Source organism: Halichoerus grypus, chromosome 6 (genome assembly GCF_964656455.1).
Source record: "Halichoerus grypus chromosome 6, mHalGry1.hap1.1, whole genome shotgun sequence".
Taxonomy (NCBI): Eukaryota; Metazoa; Chordata; class Mammalia; order Carnivora; family Phocidae; genus Halichoerus; species Halichoerus grypus.
The window spans coordinates 158,925,263-158,937,781 of record NC_135717.1 but is presented as its reverse complement, the minus strand read 5'-3'; the positions used below and the strand labels follow the sequence as shown (position 1 = coordinate 158,937,781).

Here is a 12,519-nt window from a genome sequence, read left to right as displayed (position 1 = left end):
GGGCTCCCCGCTTCGTACCTCAAAACCAACCGCCTGCGATATTCTGTTTGTAGAGATCCAAATCTTCTTACATGTCAGGCTGGTTTCGTGGGTGCTCAGAGTGGTCTGGTAGATATCCAGCTCAATTCCGGGGACCAGTTGAAATAGGGTCCCCTACTCCTCCGCCATCTTTCCTTCTCCCTTAGAGGAATATTTAAAACACCTTCTACTGTGGATCAGTAGTGTCATTCTTGTTATCATGTTCAATATGGGGAGGGGCTCATTTTGACATGGACTGGCTTATTTCCTCTTTAAGCAGTCCTACTTTGAGACAGGCAAGCCGAAATCGTTGGCAAGAAGAAAGAAAAAAAATTTCTTACTTGGTGACTCTCTTCTAGTTTTCTGAAAATGGTGCTAATGTTTGAGAAGAGCCTTTTCAGAAATTGGACTGGGACAATGTGTTAATTTGCAGAGAAAGTTGAATTATGATGAATCAACTTCAACTATTTTCAATAATCTTTTTTTTTTAACCTCAGGATTCAGATTCCAAGGAAGAGCACCTCCAGTTGTCCTAGCTTGGGCATTATTCCATCCCTTAGTAGGGGTGGAGCAGGACATTTTATTGACAACCATTTAGACTATTTTATGGTGAAATGGTCTTTTCCCCAAAGTAAATTGGGTTGTTGTTACTAGAGGACAGGAGAATGGATACCAAGAAGCAGAAACAACCAGTGGCCACTCAGAAGATCTTGATTACTCCTAAATTTCCTAGTAGGCAAGACTGAAGGGAGGGGGTATGGAACCAATCATTTTTCTGCAAGATAACTGTCACTTTGTACAAAGGCAATCCATATTGCTGCACTGAAGTGACAACTTGTACACCAATAAGAGATTCTTAAAAGTAAAAGATTAGACACTTTTGTGACTTTTACTTTAGAGGCTGCCAACCATTAAATAATAATGAAAAGCCTTATTGTATATCCCTTGTGAGTCTGATATGTTTGAGAATATGGTGGGCAAAATATCTGCTCTGGTGGTGATAAACCAAGAGAAGGATTTTGTGTTGGTATTTTCTGTATGGTCTATAGTTGTCTTATATATTCTGTATGGCCTAAAACCACTAAATTGGGTGTTCTAAATCTTGTCTTACTTCCCTCGAGTAGATTCCTGAATCCTTTTGTCTCTTGATTTCCATTAGCTAATATAGTAGCTGTTTTCTCTATGGGTTAAATGGTCAACACCCTTGAAACACTTAAACTTTGATATGAAGTGTTAAAGAATAGAATAGAGGCTCTTATATTTCCATAGGAATGCTGGGATATACATGAAATCAGAACACTTTACTCAACTAATCTTAAATATAAGATTGAAATGGATTTGCAGAATTTCATAATTTTTAGAAAGTTTCTATGAAAGCCAATTTTGCAGAAATTTGTCAACCTCATCATGGATGAACAGAATCATTCCTTCCAAGATAATGCATTAAGAAGAGTCAAAGAAACATGTATCATATGACCTCACTGATATGAGGAATTCTTAATCTCAGGAAACAAACTGAGGGTTGCTGGAGTGGGGGGTGGGGTGGGAGGGATGGTGTGACTGGGTGATGGACACTGGGGAGGGTATATGTTTTGGTAAGCACTGTGAATTGTGCAAGACTGTTGAATCTCAGATCTGTACCTCTGAAACAAATAATGCAATATATGTTAAGAAAGAAAAAAAGAAGAAGAAGAATGTAGCAGGAGGGGAAGAATGAAGGGGGGGAAATCGGAGGGGGAGAAGAACCATGAGAGACGATGGACTCTGAAAAACAAACTGAGGGTTCTAGAGGGGAGGGGGGTGGGAGGATGGGTTAGCCTGGTGATGGGTATTGAGGAGGGCACGTTCTGCATGGAGCACTGGGTGTTATGCACAAACAATGAATCATGGAACACTATATCCAAAACTAATGATGTAATGTATGGGGATTAACATAACAATAAAAAAAAAGAAGAGTCAAAGAAATATTAAATACAGAAGTTGAACTTTCTTTGTAGCAATATTTTGGATTTAAGTACATGTCATAAAGTGACTTTTCACTATTAGCATTTAACTTGTGCACACAGCATTTTAAGAAAGCATGATTATAATGACATGGTAATTTTAGAAGATGAAAGCCTTTAAATTGCATTAATTGACTGAGTTCTTGAGCTTGAATATAAATTAGAAATATGACTGTACATGTGCTAGGAGAGAAATTATATATGCAAAATGTGTCAATTTTGTGTTCATTTCAGTACCATATCTATTGCTCTGATGCACTTAGGAACTTTACTGTCTTTATTGCTCTCTCTCTTTTTAGTTTCATGCTCTTCTCTGATTTCACCATAGCAGACTTGTTTAAATAACAGTTTCCTAAGGCCACAGGAGAACAATTTTTATGAAAGCTCAGAATAATTAGAACATTAATTTTTCTTCAATCCCATCCAGAATTTCCAATTCTCTGAAAGTATCCATTTTTATTTCATTGAACTTAAATTAGGAATATTTCTGCCTTTTTTATTATTTAATAAATTTGTACATATTTATATCTGTATGCATATTTACATAGATATACATTGCTTGCTTCCAAAAAATATTCTAGGAGAATTTTCTATAGTTTTTTGCTGATAGTTAAAATTTGTTTTCTGTTTCCTTTCATTTAGTTTTGATCCCAATCCTTTGCAAAGACATACATTCTGGACAATTATTATAGGAGGGACCTTCACATGGACCAGCATCTATGGTGTCAACCAATCCCAAGTGCAGAGATATATTTCCTGTAAAAGCAGATTCCAGGCAAAAATGTAAGCCAAACTATGGTATGGAAATCATTAATAACCATCAGTTGTCTTTATTGAAACTTGTTAATTAGTCAAGCTTTGTTCAGGTTTAAGCCTTTTGTATCATGAAATTCCAAGAAATAAATGATATACTTAGTTATAAAAAGATCAAGTAAAACAAAGTGGTACTTATATTTTAAATCAGATATTTGAAATATTTATATGATTTATTAAGTAAAATAAATCTTATTAAATAAAAAGGCATTTATTGTATATCTATTTGTATAAGGAGTTATGGAGGATAAAAATTAGAATTATATGGCTCTTATAATGAAGGAACTTAACATCTAGTTAGGAAAATATATACAAGTGTGCAAAAAGTGAAATAACACTAGAAAGGTATGACAGTCCCATTGAACAATATAATGATAGAATAAATGGTCAAGGACATTATATTGCCAGATGTGCTGGTATATTTTATTTTCAGACACAGTCATGGGTTTATAACTCTGCTCTAATACCTGCTATTTGAATGGGCTAGTTACTTAGTCTCCCTGAATCTCAGTTTCTAAACTTATAAATTGAGCATAAGAAATATTATATATCTCATGAGAGGTATTGTAAAATATTATGCTTCGCAAATACTTGGTAGGGATCCAATAAATGTGACCTCAAATCATAGGACGTGAAGGCAGAAAATGGGTGAGAGATTCCTATCAACCAAGCAGATCCTGAATAATGACCATATGTGGGCAGGTGGAGAATAGTGGGAAAGAATTCCAGATATACATTGATTTGGACACAGCCCAGAGGTCAGAAGGATGACATGGTCAAGCCCATCTTGACTTGAGGAAAGAGTATGAGTGGTCGCTGGTTCTTTCTCAGGAGGCCTCAGATCAGTGTGGTGACCACCACTCCCTATGCTGATAAATAAAGCTGACTGGACCCACATGCATTTAGGAACTTAAAAATTATAAATAGATTAAGAGTAACAGGGTGATTAGAGTAGGACAAGGAATGGCAATTCTATTTCTATTCAAAGAAGAACATGAAAATATTGTGATGTCACATGTTAAAACTCAATATATTGAGAGTAAATTGGTTTAGACATTATCTGTCTTTGGAAAATTCCATAGTAAAAGATCTACACAAATATCAGCACAGTAACTGGATATAGAATCCCCAAAAGTGAGCTTAGGAGTTCTGGTATTTTAAGGAACTTTGAAGGAATGTAATTTATCCATCCAATAATCCACTGGACTTTAAATCTATATTAGAGCTGATGCTTCTCCAAAATTAATTGTGCATATGCTCTTCTGTTTCTTTGGGAACATGAAACTCAAAGGGCCCAATTTTATAACTAAGAGACCAACATTAGAGCTTTAGATCTTTCTTAATAAGAAGCAATTTCCTTTGGAATGGCCCTCAGCAGACTCCCTGCGCTGAGAGGAACCATTTTCTCCTACTTTTTAACACTGGCTCCATAGGAAGAATGAATCCCAGTCAAAGAGTTAAGACCTACTGACATTGATTGACTGGGGACAGTATCAGATGTTATTGATAAGTGATCTATTTGAGTGGCACTAAAGTTAAATAAAACTATATAATAAAGTATTAACCTCATATATGAACAAGGGTATTTGAGCAGGAAAGTGTCTGGGTATGTTTTCTGATGATTTGGAGATGAGCTGTAGTTACTTATACTATTTTTAGTCAATAGCAAAACATACAGTAAATTTAGTCAATCAAGGGAAAAGGCTATAGCAATCTGTTGTTTGGTAGCTGTTGAAGGTGAGTTCTCCTGAAACAGACTCTGAGATGGAGGTTGGCATTCCAGAGTCTGTGAGGGAATCACCACCTGTAGAAGAAAGAGAAGAGAAGGAAGCAGAATTGGCCCGAGAGAGAAGTTGGATTGTAATGCATTCTCAGCCAAGGCCTTAGGGAAAGCCCTAATGCTGAACTGACTCCAGTTTTGTCCCAGGTTAGGGTAAGGAGACTGGGTTTTAAGATTCTGAATCCAGTAGTCATTGGACACAGGTGCCCCAAAGAAGGAGGCGTGACATTGGGGATTGTACCTCTCTTCAGCCTAGGGCAGCTTGTTACAATATCCACTACAGCACTCCTGGGAAAAAATGTAGACACCTTAGAACAATGTTTACTATTCAACTGATTATTAAGACATAGAACTCAATGCCATTAGCACTCATAATGTCAATAATTACCATTTAACAAATGTTATTACATGCCAAGCACTGTGTATATGATACATACTATTTCACTTAATCTTAAAATTCTGCGAGGTAGGCATCGTTATCTATAGGTGTACATGAAGAAGCTGAAGATCAGATAAGCTAAATTACTTGCCCGGGGTCACATATGGTAGATGGAACCAAGATTTATGTTCAGATCTGACTCCAGTGCTGTTATACAAACCTTTACAATCTCCTGGAGCACACACCATGTATTATGATGCTGAACATTGTTTGGGAAGATACCTGTTCAAGGAATGCAGGTTTGCCTCTCATACTTATTAGGTGATATTACAAACCACATTTAAACAAGTTTAATGAGTTTCTATGTAGATGCTAACAATGTTTAGCAGTCTATAACTGCATTACTTCTAAAAGCAAAATGAATAATAATTACTGCTCTGTTGACCATTAAAAAATCCTTATTTCATGACAAGAAGACCTGAAGTAGTATAATTGGATACCATTATAAAGCTGACAATGCCCATGGAACTCTGACCAGGAGGATACATTTATTCAATAGAGAATCCCCCATCTATTCCAAGTATTTCCAAATACAGTGTTGATTGACAGCATAAGCAGACGGTTAGTCTAGAATAAAACAGATAGCATTTTTGATAACCAAAAGATAATGTGCATTTATTGAGTAATCATGAAGGTCTCTTCTGTTTGTGTAACAAGTTTCCTAATCTTTGGGATGGAAATTACAATTGACATTTGCTGGTTTGTTTTCACTTCCTTAGGTCTCTCTACATCAATCTTCTGGGGCTCTGGGCAATCCTCGCCTGCTCAGTGTTATGTGGGCTTGCCCTATATTCCAGGTACCGTGACTGTGATCCTTGGACAGCCAAGAAAATATCTGCACCAGACCAGGTTCAGTACCATGTCTTTCTTACATGTGCATTAATGTTATCCAGAAAGCTGATTAGTTGGGAGGAAAGAGTATTCATGTTTTTGTAGAGAAACAGCAAATGAGAACAATATAATCATCTTTAATTTCTCGAAAGCATTTGGCAAAATTTATTTTAGCAGATATAGCAAGAATGAAGAATGCTGTATCCAAGATTAAAATACTGAAATACCTGGAAAATTTCAAGCCCATTGTTAAACAGAATTAGGTCAAGACTGGGAGTAGAAATGTAAACACGGTTAAAGAAAAAAAAAAACATGTAAACCATGGTAGTGTAAAATATTTTGTGGGTATTCTTAGATCACTTTTTTATCAACAGCTTACCTTCCAGTTGTTTTTTTTTTTTTTTTTAAGATTTTATTTATTTATTCATGAGAGACAGAGAGAGAGAGAGGCAGAGGCAGAGGGAGAAGCAGGGTCCCCGCGGAGCAGGGAGCCTGATGCGGGACTCGATCCCAGGACGCTGGGATCATGACCTGAGCCGAAGGCAGACGCTTAACTGACTGAGCCACCCAGGCGTCCCTACCTTCCAGTTTTTAAATGATAGAGAAACAGATCTAATGAGTGAACATTTATTGAGTACCAACTACGTGGTGAGATTCTGTGCCCAGAGCTTTGCGTGCTTTATCTCTTTTAATTCTCGTAACCTGGTAATTCTGATTTTAGAGTTGAGGAAATGAGTGACTTGCAGAGAGGTTATATTACTTGCTCAAGGTCACATAGCTGATAAATAAGTATAGCCGCAAGCATTCATCATACTGTCGTAAGTGCTTTATATAAACTTCAACTTTGAATCCCCACAGCTACACACTGAGGTAGGTGCTATAATTTTCTCCCTTTCAAAGATGAGGAAACTGAGACACAGACAAACTGTGTAATAGCTAGTAAACCTAGAACCAAATTCAAGCACAGGGAGTCTGCCACTGGAGTCTTAACTTTGTTTTTTGTTTTTTGGGTTTTTTTAAAAGATTTTATTTATTTATTTGACAGAGAGAGACACAGCGAAAGAGGGAACACAAGCAGGGGGAGTGGGAGAGGGAGAAGCAGGCTTCCCATGGAGCAGGGAGCCTGATGCGGGGCTCGATTCCAGGACCCTGGGATCATGACCTGAGCCGAAGGCAGACACTTAACGACTGAGCCACTCAGGTGCCCCCAGAGTCCTAACTTTGAACCTCTATGCCATATACCACCTTTCAGAAAGTATAGCTAGAATTCAATGTTAGACTCCGAAGCTTGAGTTCTTGCCAAAATTATGGTCTAAGACTGGCTTGCAAATTAAGTGTCCAGGGTACTCTTTAGATTGAAGATAGATTGAAATTTATGCTGACATAAATGCATCACATACTCCTGGAAAAAAATGCAACTTGGTGGGGTTAGAAAATGAGAACCTCCTTGAGCTGTGCCTCTCAACCCTGTATTCACATGTGTCCTCCTGTTAATAAATAGATCTTTCCTATTTGCTCAGAGAATCTAATAATCATGTTTACTCTGAAGATGGAGGCACTCTTTCCTTATATTCTTTCTAGTGAGGAATATTTTGTCTATAGTTTATATCATGAAGATAATAGGGATGTTAAAAATGTTTCTCATATATCTTCCCCGATCCCTAGACAACAACAAAAAATACCTACAACTTCCTATCCTTGAGACTTCTTGTCATAGAATGCATTCAGTGGTGTCTTGCATGCATGCACCTTTAGAGAGCCTGTGCTAAATTTTTTAAAAAGAAAGAGGTTTCCTCCTAATTGGATGATTCTGGTATTATGTTGATTATTGAGGAGTTAATTCAATTAACATTTCCCTAGGGATACAGTGCACATAAGGCACAGTAGTAGAAAGTCAGGTCAAAATCTTAACCCAAGGAGAGCAAAGATATATTTCTGCAACACTGCTGGAGCTCACCCTGGGGAAGCAAGATTAGTGTCTAGATAGAGTTTTACTATTTTTCTATCTATCAGTCTCACCTTGCTGGTTCTACCTATACCTGAGGGGGCCACTCAGAATATGAAATATCACACCAAAGACTTTTGAGAAAGTTGATGTTATGGTAGAGGATTTTAGATCTTGTTATCACAGTAACGATGGAAACTTTGACTTTTGCTTATGTATGGAATACTGTTTGAAGTTACACTTTTAAGATACCTTGGGAAAACTGGAACTTGATTTCATATAGAGATAAGTTCTATTCTCTCTTTCTGAGAATAAAAAATTAGTAAGCTTTGGATAAAGTGGAGACATTCTTAAAACAACTCAACACAGATCCTTGCCACAGTGGAGGATGTTCTTCAACATCCCATAACAAACTATTGTCAAATAAAATCAGAAGAGGCTGATAAGAGAGGACATGACATCCACTCTATACTATCGGAGAAGGACTCGAGGCTGTTTCAGTGCAAGTGAGGGGACTTTTTCTAGAAAATTATCCTCTTAGGACCCTTTTGATTTAAAAATCAGTTTTGCCAAAAGACTGTCACGTGAGATAGTATGGAAGTAATACACCTTCCCATCCTTATTTAATATTTATTTTTTAAAAAGTAACTTATCAAAAGGTAAGTTGGTATCAGGAACTTTTTAAAAAGAAGCAAGTTTCAGGAACTTCCCAAGGTTACTCTCCACTTGTCACTATGTCTCATACTATATGCAACTATAATTACACTTTCAGTCCTGGGTAGTGATTAACGTTCTTAGAGGTGAACTTTGAGTCATCAAGTAAAGTTAAGTGAATGCTTCTTATTACGTAAGCATAGAGGTATGTAAAATATTTCCTTTAAATTGATTTATTATTCCAAAGAATGAGAACAGCTGCCTTTTATCAAGCATTTACGATATTCCATGTACTATATTAAAAACTTTACATAGATGATGTAATTTAACTTTTATAGCAAGTCTATGAGGTTAGTATTATTATCCCTACTTTACAGATGAGGGAACTGAGTTTTAGAGAAGTAACAAAAACCACTTCTGTCTGAATCCAGACCCTGTATCCTTAACTACTCTGCTATTCTTTTAAGTGTTAGCAATAAAAGAGTTTGATTTTTCATATTTGGAAATTTCAATTATATGGAATAGGTTCCTTTAGTTCTTAAAGAACACAAGATAAATGAGGCATTAATTAATTTTATTTGATAGCAAATAGCACTCAGAAGTCAATTTTGGAATTTTTCAGCTCATGCCTTATTTGGTACTGGACATTCTGCAAGATTTTCCGGGACTTCCTGGACTTTTTGTGGCCTGTGCTTACAGTGGAACATTAAGGTATGTACTGTGACTCTAACAATACATGGTTTCCCTGTTGGGATCTTTCTTTTGTTATTGGATATTTTTGGGGATAAAGCTGAATTCTGGACATGAGCACAAATGGCCCAAAGTGGGTAATCTACTCCATGTATCCTCTCTGTTGGTCTCACTTTTATCCATGTGGACTATCAGTCTATTATCCTCAGTCTCCACTTTTAACTTGGTCTCTACTGTAATACATCATTACATACTCTGTAGGGTCACCATAATAATGATCAGTTGATGGTAGTTCTCACTGATTATCAAAAATGGGTGCCTATAGTCTTGGTTTAAAATGTATGTATAGCTAAAGCATGGTCAAATGGAAAATTATAATTAAAATCTCCTATTATGTGCTGAATAATATACACTGTCCAAAGAATCTTGTTCTGTGTTTCAACTTATTCATTGCACTTTCTTCCAGTGTTTGTGCCAGGGAATTCTTATTATAACCATGTACAGTGTATGTTAGTAAGGATCCAGGAAATTAATATTATTGATATTAATGGCATATGTTTGTGAGGATTTATGACAGTCCTTTCTATGCACAAAGAAGTCATTATATAGTAGTACTATGTAGTCTGTGTAGATTCTTTCCATAGACACTGAGGATTTATTGCAAAGCGGAAGCAACATAAAATTGTTTTCTCACTATTAAGCCTATGGATGTTACCTGAATCATTCTTGGATGATAACAGCTTCCAGAAAGAGGATGTTGTGATCATTAAAATATAGTAGAAATCTGGTTATATTTCAGAAATGACAGTTTGTTTCCCCCTTTCTTATTCCTACTTAAAGTATTATTAAAGTTAAAATATTATAAATCAAAAGATTGATTTTTCTCTTACAGCACAGTGTCCTCCAGTATTAATGCTTTAGCAGCAGTAACTGTGGAAGATCTAATTAAACCTCACTTCAGATCGCTCTCAGAAAGGTCTCTCTCTTGGATTTCCCAAGGAATGAGTGAGTTTCCATTTTCACAATTCCTTTTTACCTCCAGGAGATGATTTTTAGAAATACCAGAAATCTTTTCCATGGAAGATACAGAGTAAGAACCTTCAAGTGTAAATGTACATATACATATGCATGCCTATGACTAAATGCAGTTATGCCATATTTGCAATCCAGATTTGAGAGACACTTCAAGCAATTAATTTTCAGGGGTCCTTATTTTTTTTTTTTAAGTTTTAACTTAAATTCCAGTTAATTAACATACAGTGTAATATTAGTTTCAGTGATTCAACACTACCATACAATACCTGGTGCTCATCACAACATGTGTACTCCTTAATTGCCATCACCTATTTCATGCATCCCTCTACCAACCTCTCTTCTGGTAACCAAAAGCTTGTTCTCTATAGTTAAGAGTCTGTTTCTTGGTTTGCCTCTCTCTTTCCTTCCCCCATGCTTATTTGTTTTGTTTGTTAAATTCCACATACAAGTGAAATCATATAGTATTTGCCTTTCTCTGACTGACTTATTTCACTTAGCGTTATATACTCTAGCTCCATCCATGTCATTACAAATGACAAGATTTCATTCTTTATGGCTGAGTAATATTCCATTGTATATATGTACCACATCTTCTTTATCCATTCATCAGCTGATGAACACTTAGGCCGTTTCCATAATTTAGCTATTATAGACAATGCTGCTATAAACATTGGGGTGCATGTATCCCTTCAAATCAGCATTTTTGTATTCTTTGGGTAAATACCTAGAAGTGCAATTGCTGGGTCATAGGGTAGCTCTATTTTCAGCTTCTTGAGGAATCTCCATACTGTTTTCCACAGTAGCTGCACCAGTTTGCATCCCCACCACCAGTGCAGGAGGGTTCTCCTTTCTCTGCATCCTTGCCAACACCTGTTATTTCTTGTGTTGTTGATTTTAGCCATTCTGACAGGTGTGAGGTGGTATCTCATTGTGGTTTTGATTTGTTTACCTGATGATGAGTGATGTTGAACATCTTTTCAGAGGTCCTTATTTGGCTGTCTTTCTTTTCTCACTTCTTCCTTTCCCAAATCTATGTTAAAATTCTTAGCCACAGAAAAAAATTCAACACTTTTCCTTTTCAAACTTTAGCCAACAGTTTTAAGAAATACCCTTAGTTTGGAGCCAAGAGCCGCACTTCTTCTTTATTATATAAGAGGGCACTGTCAGTTTAAAGTACAGAACACTGGGTGTTACACACAACTGATAAATTATTGAACACTACATCTGAAACTAATGATGTACTATATGTTGGCTAATTGAATTTAAATTTAAAAAATTAAATAAAAAAAAGCCTAAGCCAAAAAATAGAATACATAGTCTGTATGTATGAATTGAAGATAAAGAAACAGAGTGTTGTGATTTTTGACCCATCTTTATTGTCTATTCTATCTGTACACGTAGACTGCCCTGGAGATAGTCAATTAAATTGTACAAGGAATGTTCAACTTCTATTGATAGATTGTAGGACCTTATTAGGGGTTAAATATCAGGTGAATGGAAAGGTTTAAAGACCCCAGTTCCCAGATATCCCAAATATAACAATCTGACTCAAAGAAATCTGGCTAGTGTACTTCATTCTTTGTGTTTGACATTTTGGTTATATGTGTTCTGGAATGAATGACTAACAAACTTGTTTTTGAAAAAGAGTGTTTAACTTGAACCCAGTAACACTAGACTGTCAAAGAAACAGTGAATAATATTCTATTTTGAACCACAATTCTATATGTAATTGTCTTAATGATAGCCTGGAATAAATACTTAATTTATATTCTTCAGTGTCCCTTGAATTTAAATAACATTGCATCATCTTATTATGTGCCCAATTTTAATCCTGGAGCATAATTTCAGAATGATACAATTCTTCCTAAAGAGTATTTAGATTGATTCATTATAGGATTATTGAAGCTATATGGTTTTAAATAGAAGCTTTTGAAGCCAGACAGACCAAGTCTTGCTTTACCAGTTTACTAATCTCAAACAAACCCAATAACCCAATACAGCTTGAATTTTTTGTATGAAAAATGTTACAAAAAATATTCATCTTGCAGGTACTATGAGGTTTAGAGATAATACATATAAAATAGGAAGCACTAGCTGGTGCTCAAGGAAGGATGTTGATGATCATTAATAACAAATTAACTCTGCTAGTGTGGATGAGGTTTTCATTTACTTTGAAGGGTTATATAAAGTCATTATTTTGAGGTCTGTACAGTAAGGACATCATAGAGAAGAACATGGCAAATAATTTGTATATGTTTCCATCAACTTTGAATACCAAAAACCCACAGTGGTGACCATTTATGAGCTATCA

General features: G+C 36.0%; 1 protein-coding gene across 1 annotated transcript in view; it reads left to right on the top strand.

Moving 5' to 3' along the window:
* Nucleotides 1-12,519, top strand: part of SLC5A8 (solute carrier family 5 member 8) — a 70,700-nt gene that overhangs the window by 21,320 nt on the left and 36,861 nt on the right. The window contains exons 6-9 of the mRNA XM_036123352.2: nt 2,664-2,804; nt 5,773-5,902; nt 9,106-9,194; nt 10,066-10,178. Coding sequence (XP_035979245.1) covers nt 2,664-2,804; nt 5,773-5,902; nt 9,106-9,194; nt 10,066-10,178 — 473 coding nt within the window. The remainder of the gene's footprint in view (nt 1-2,663; nt 2,805-5,772; nt 5,903-9,105; nt 9,195-10,065; nt 10,179-12,519) is intronic.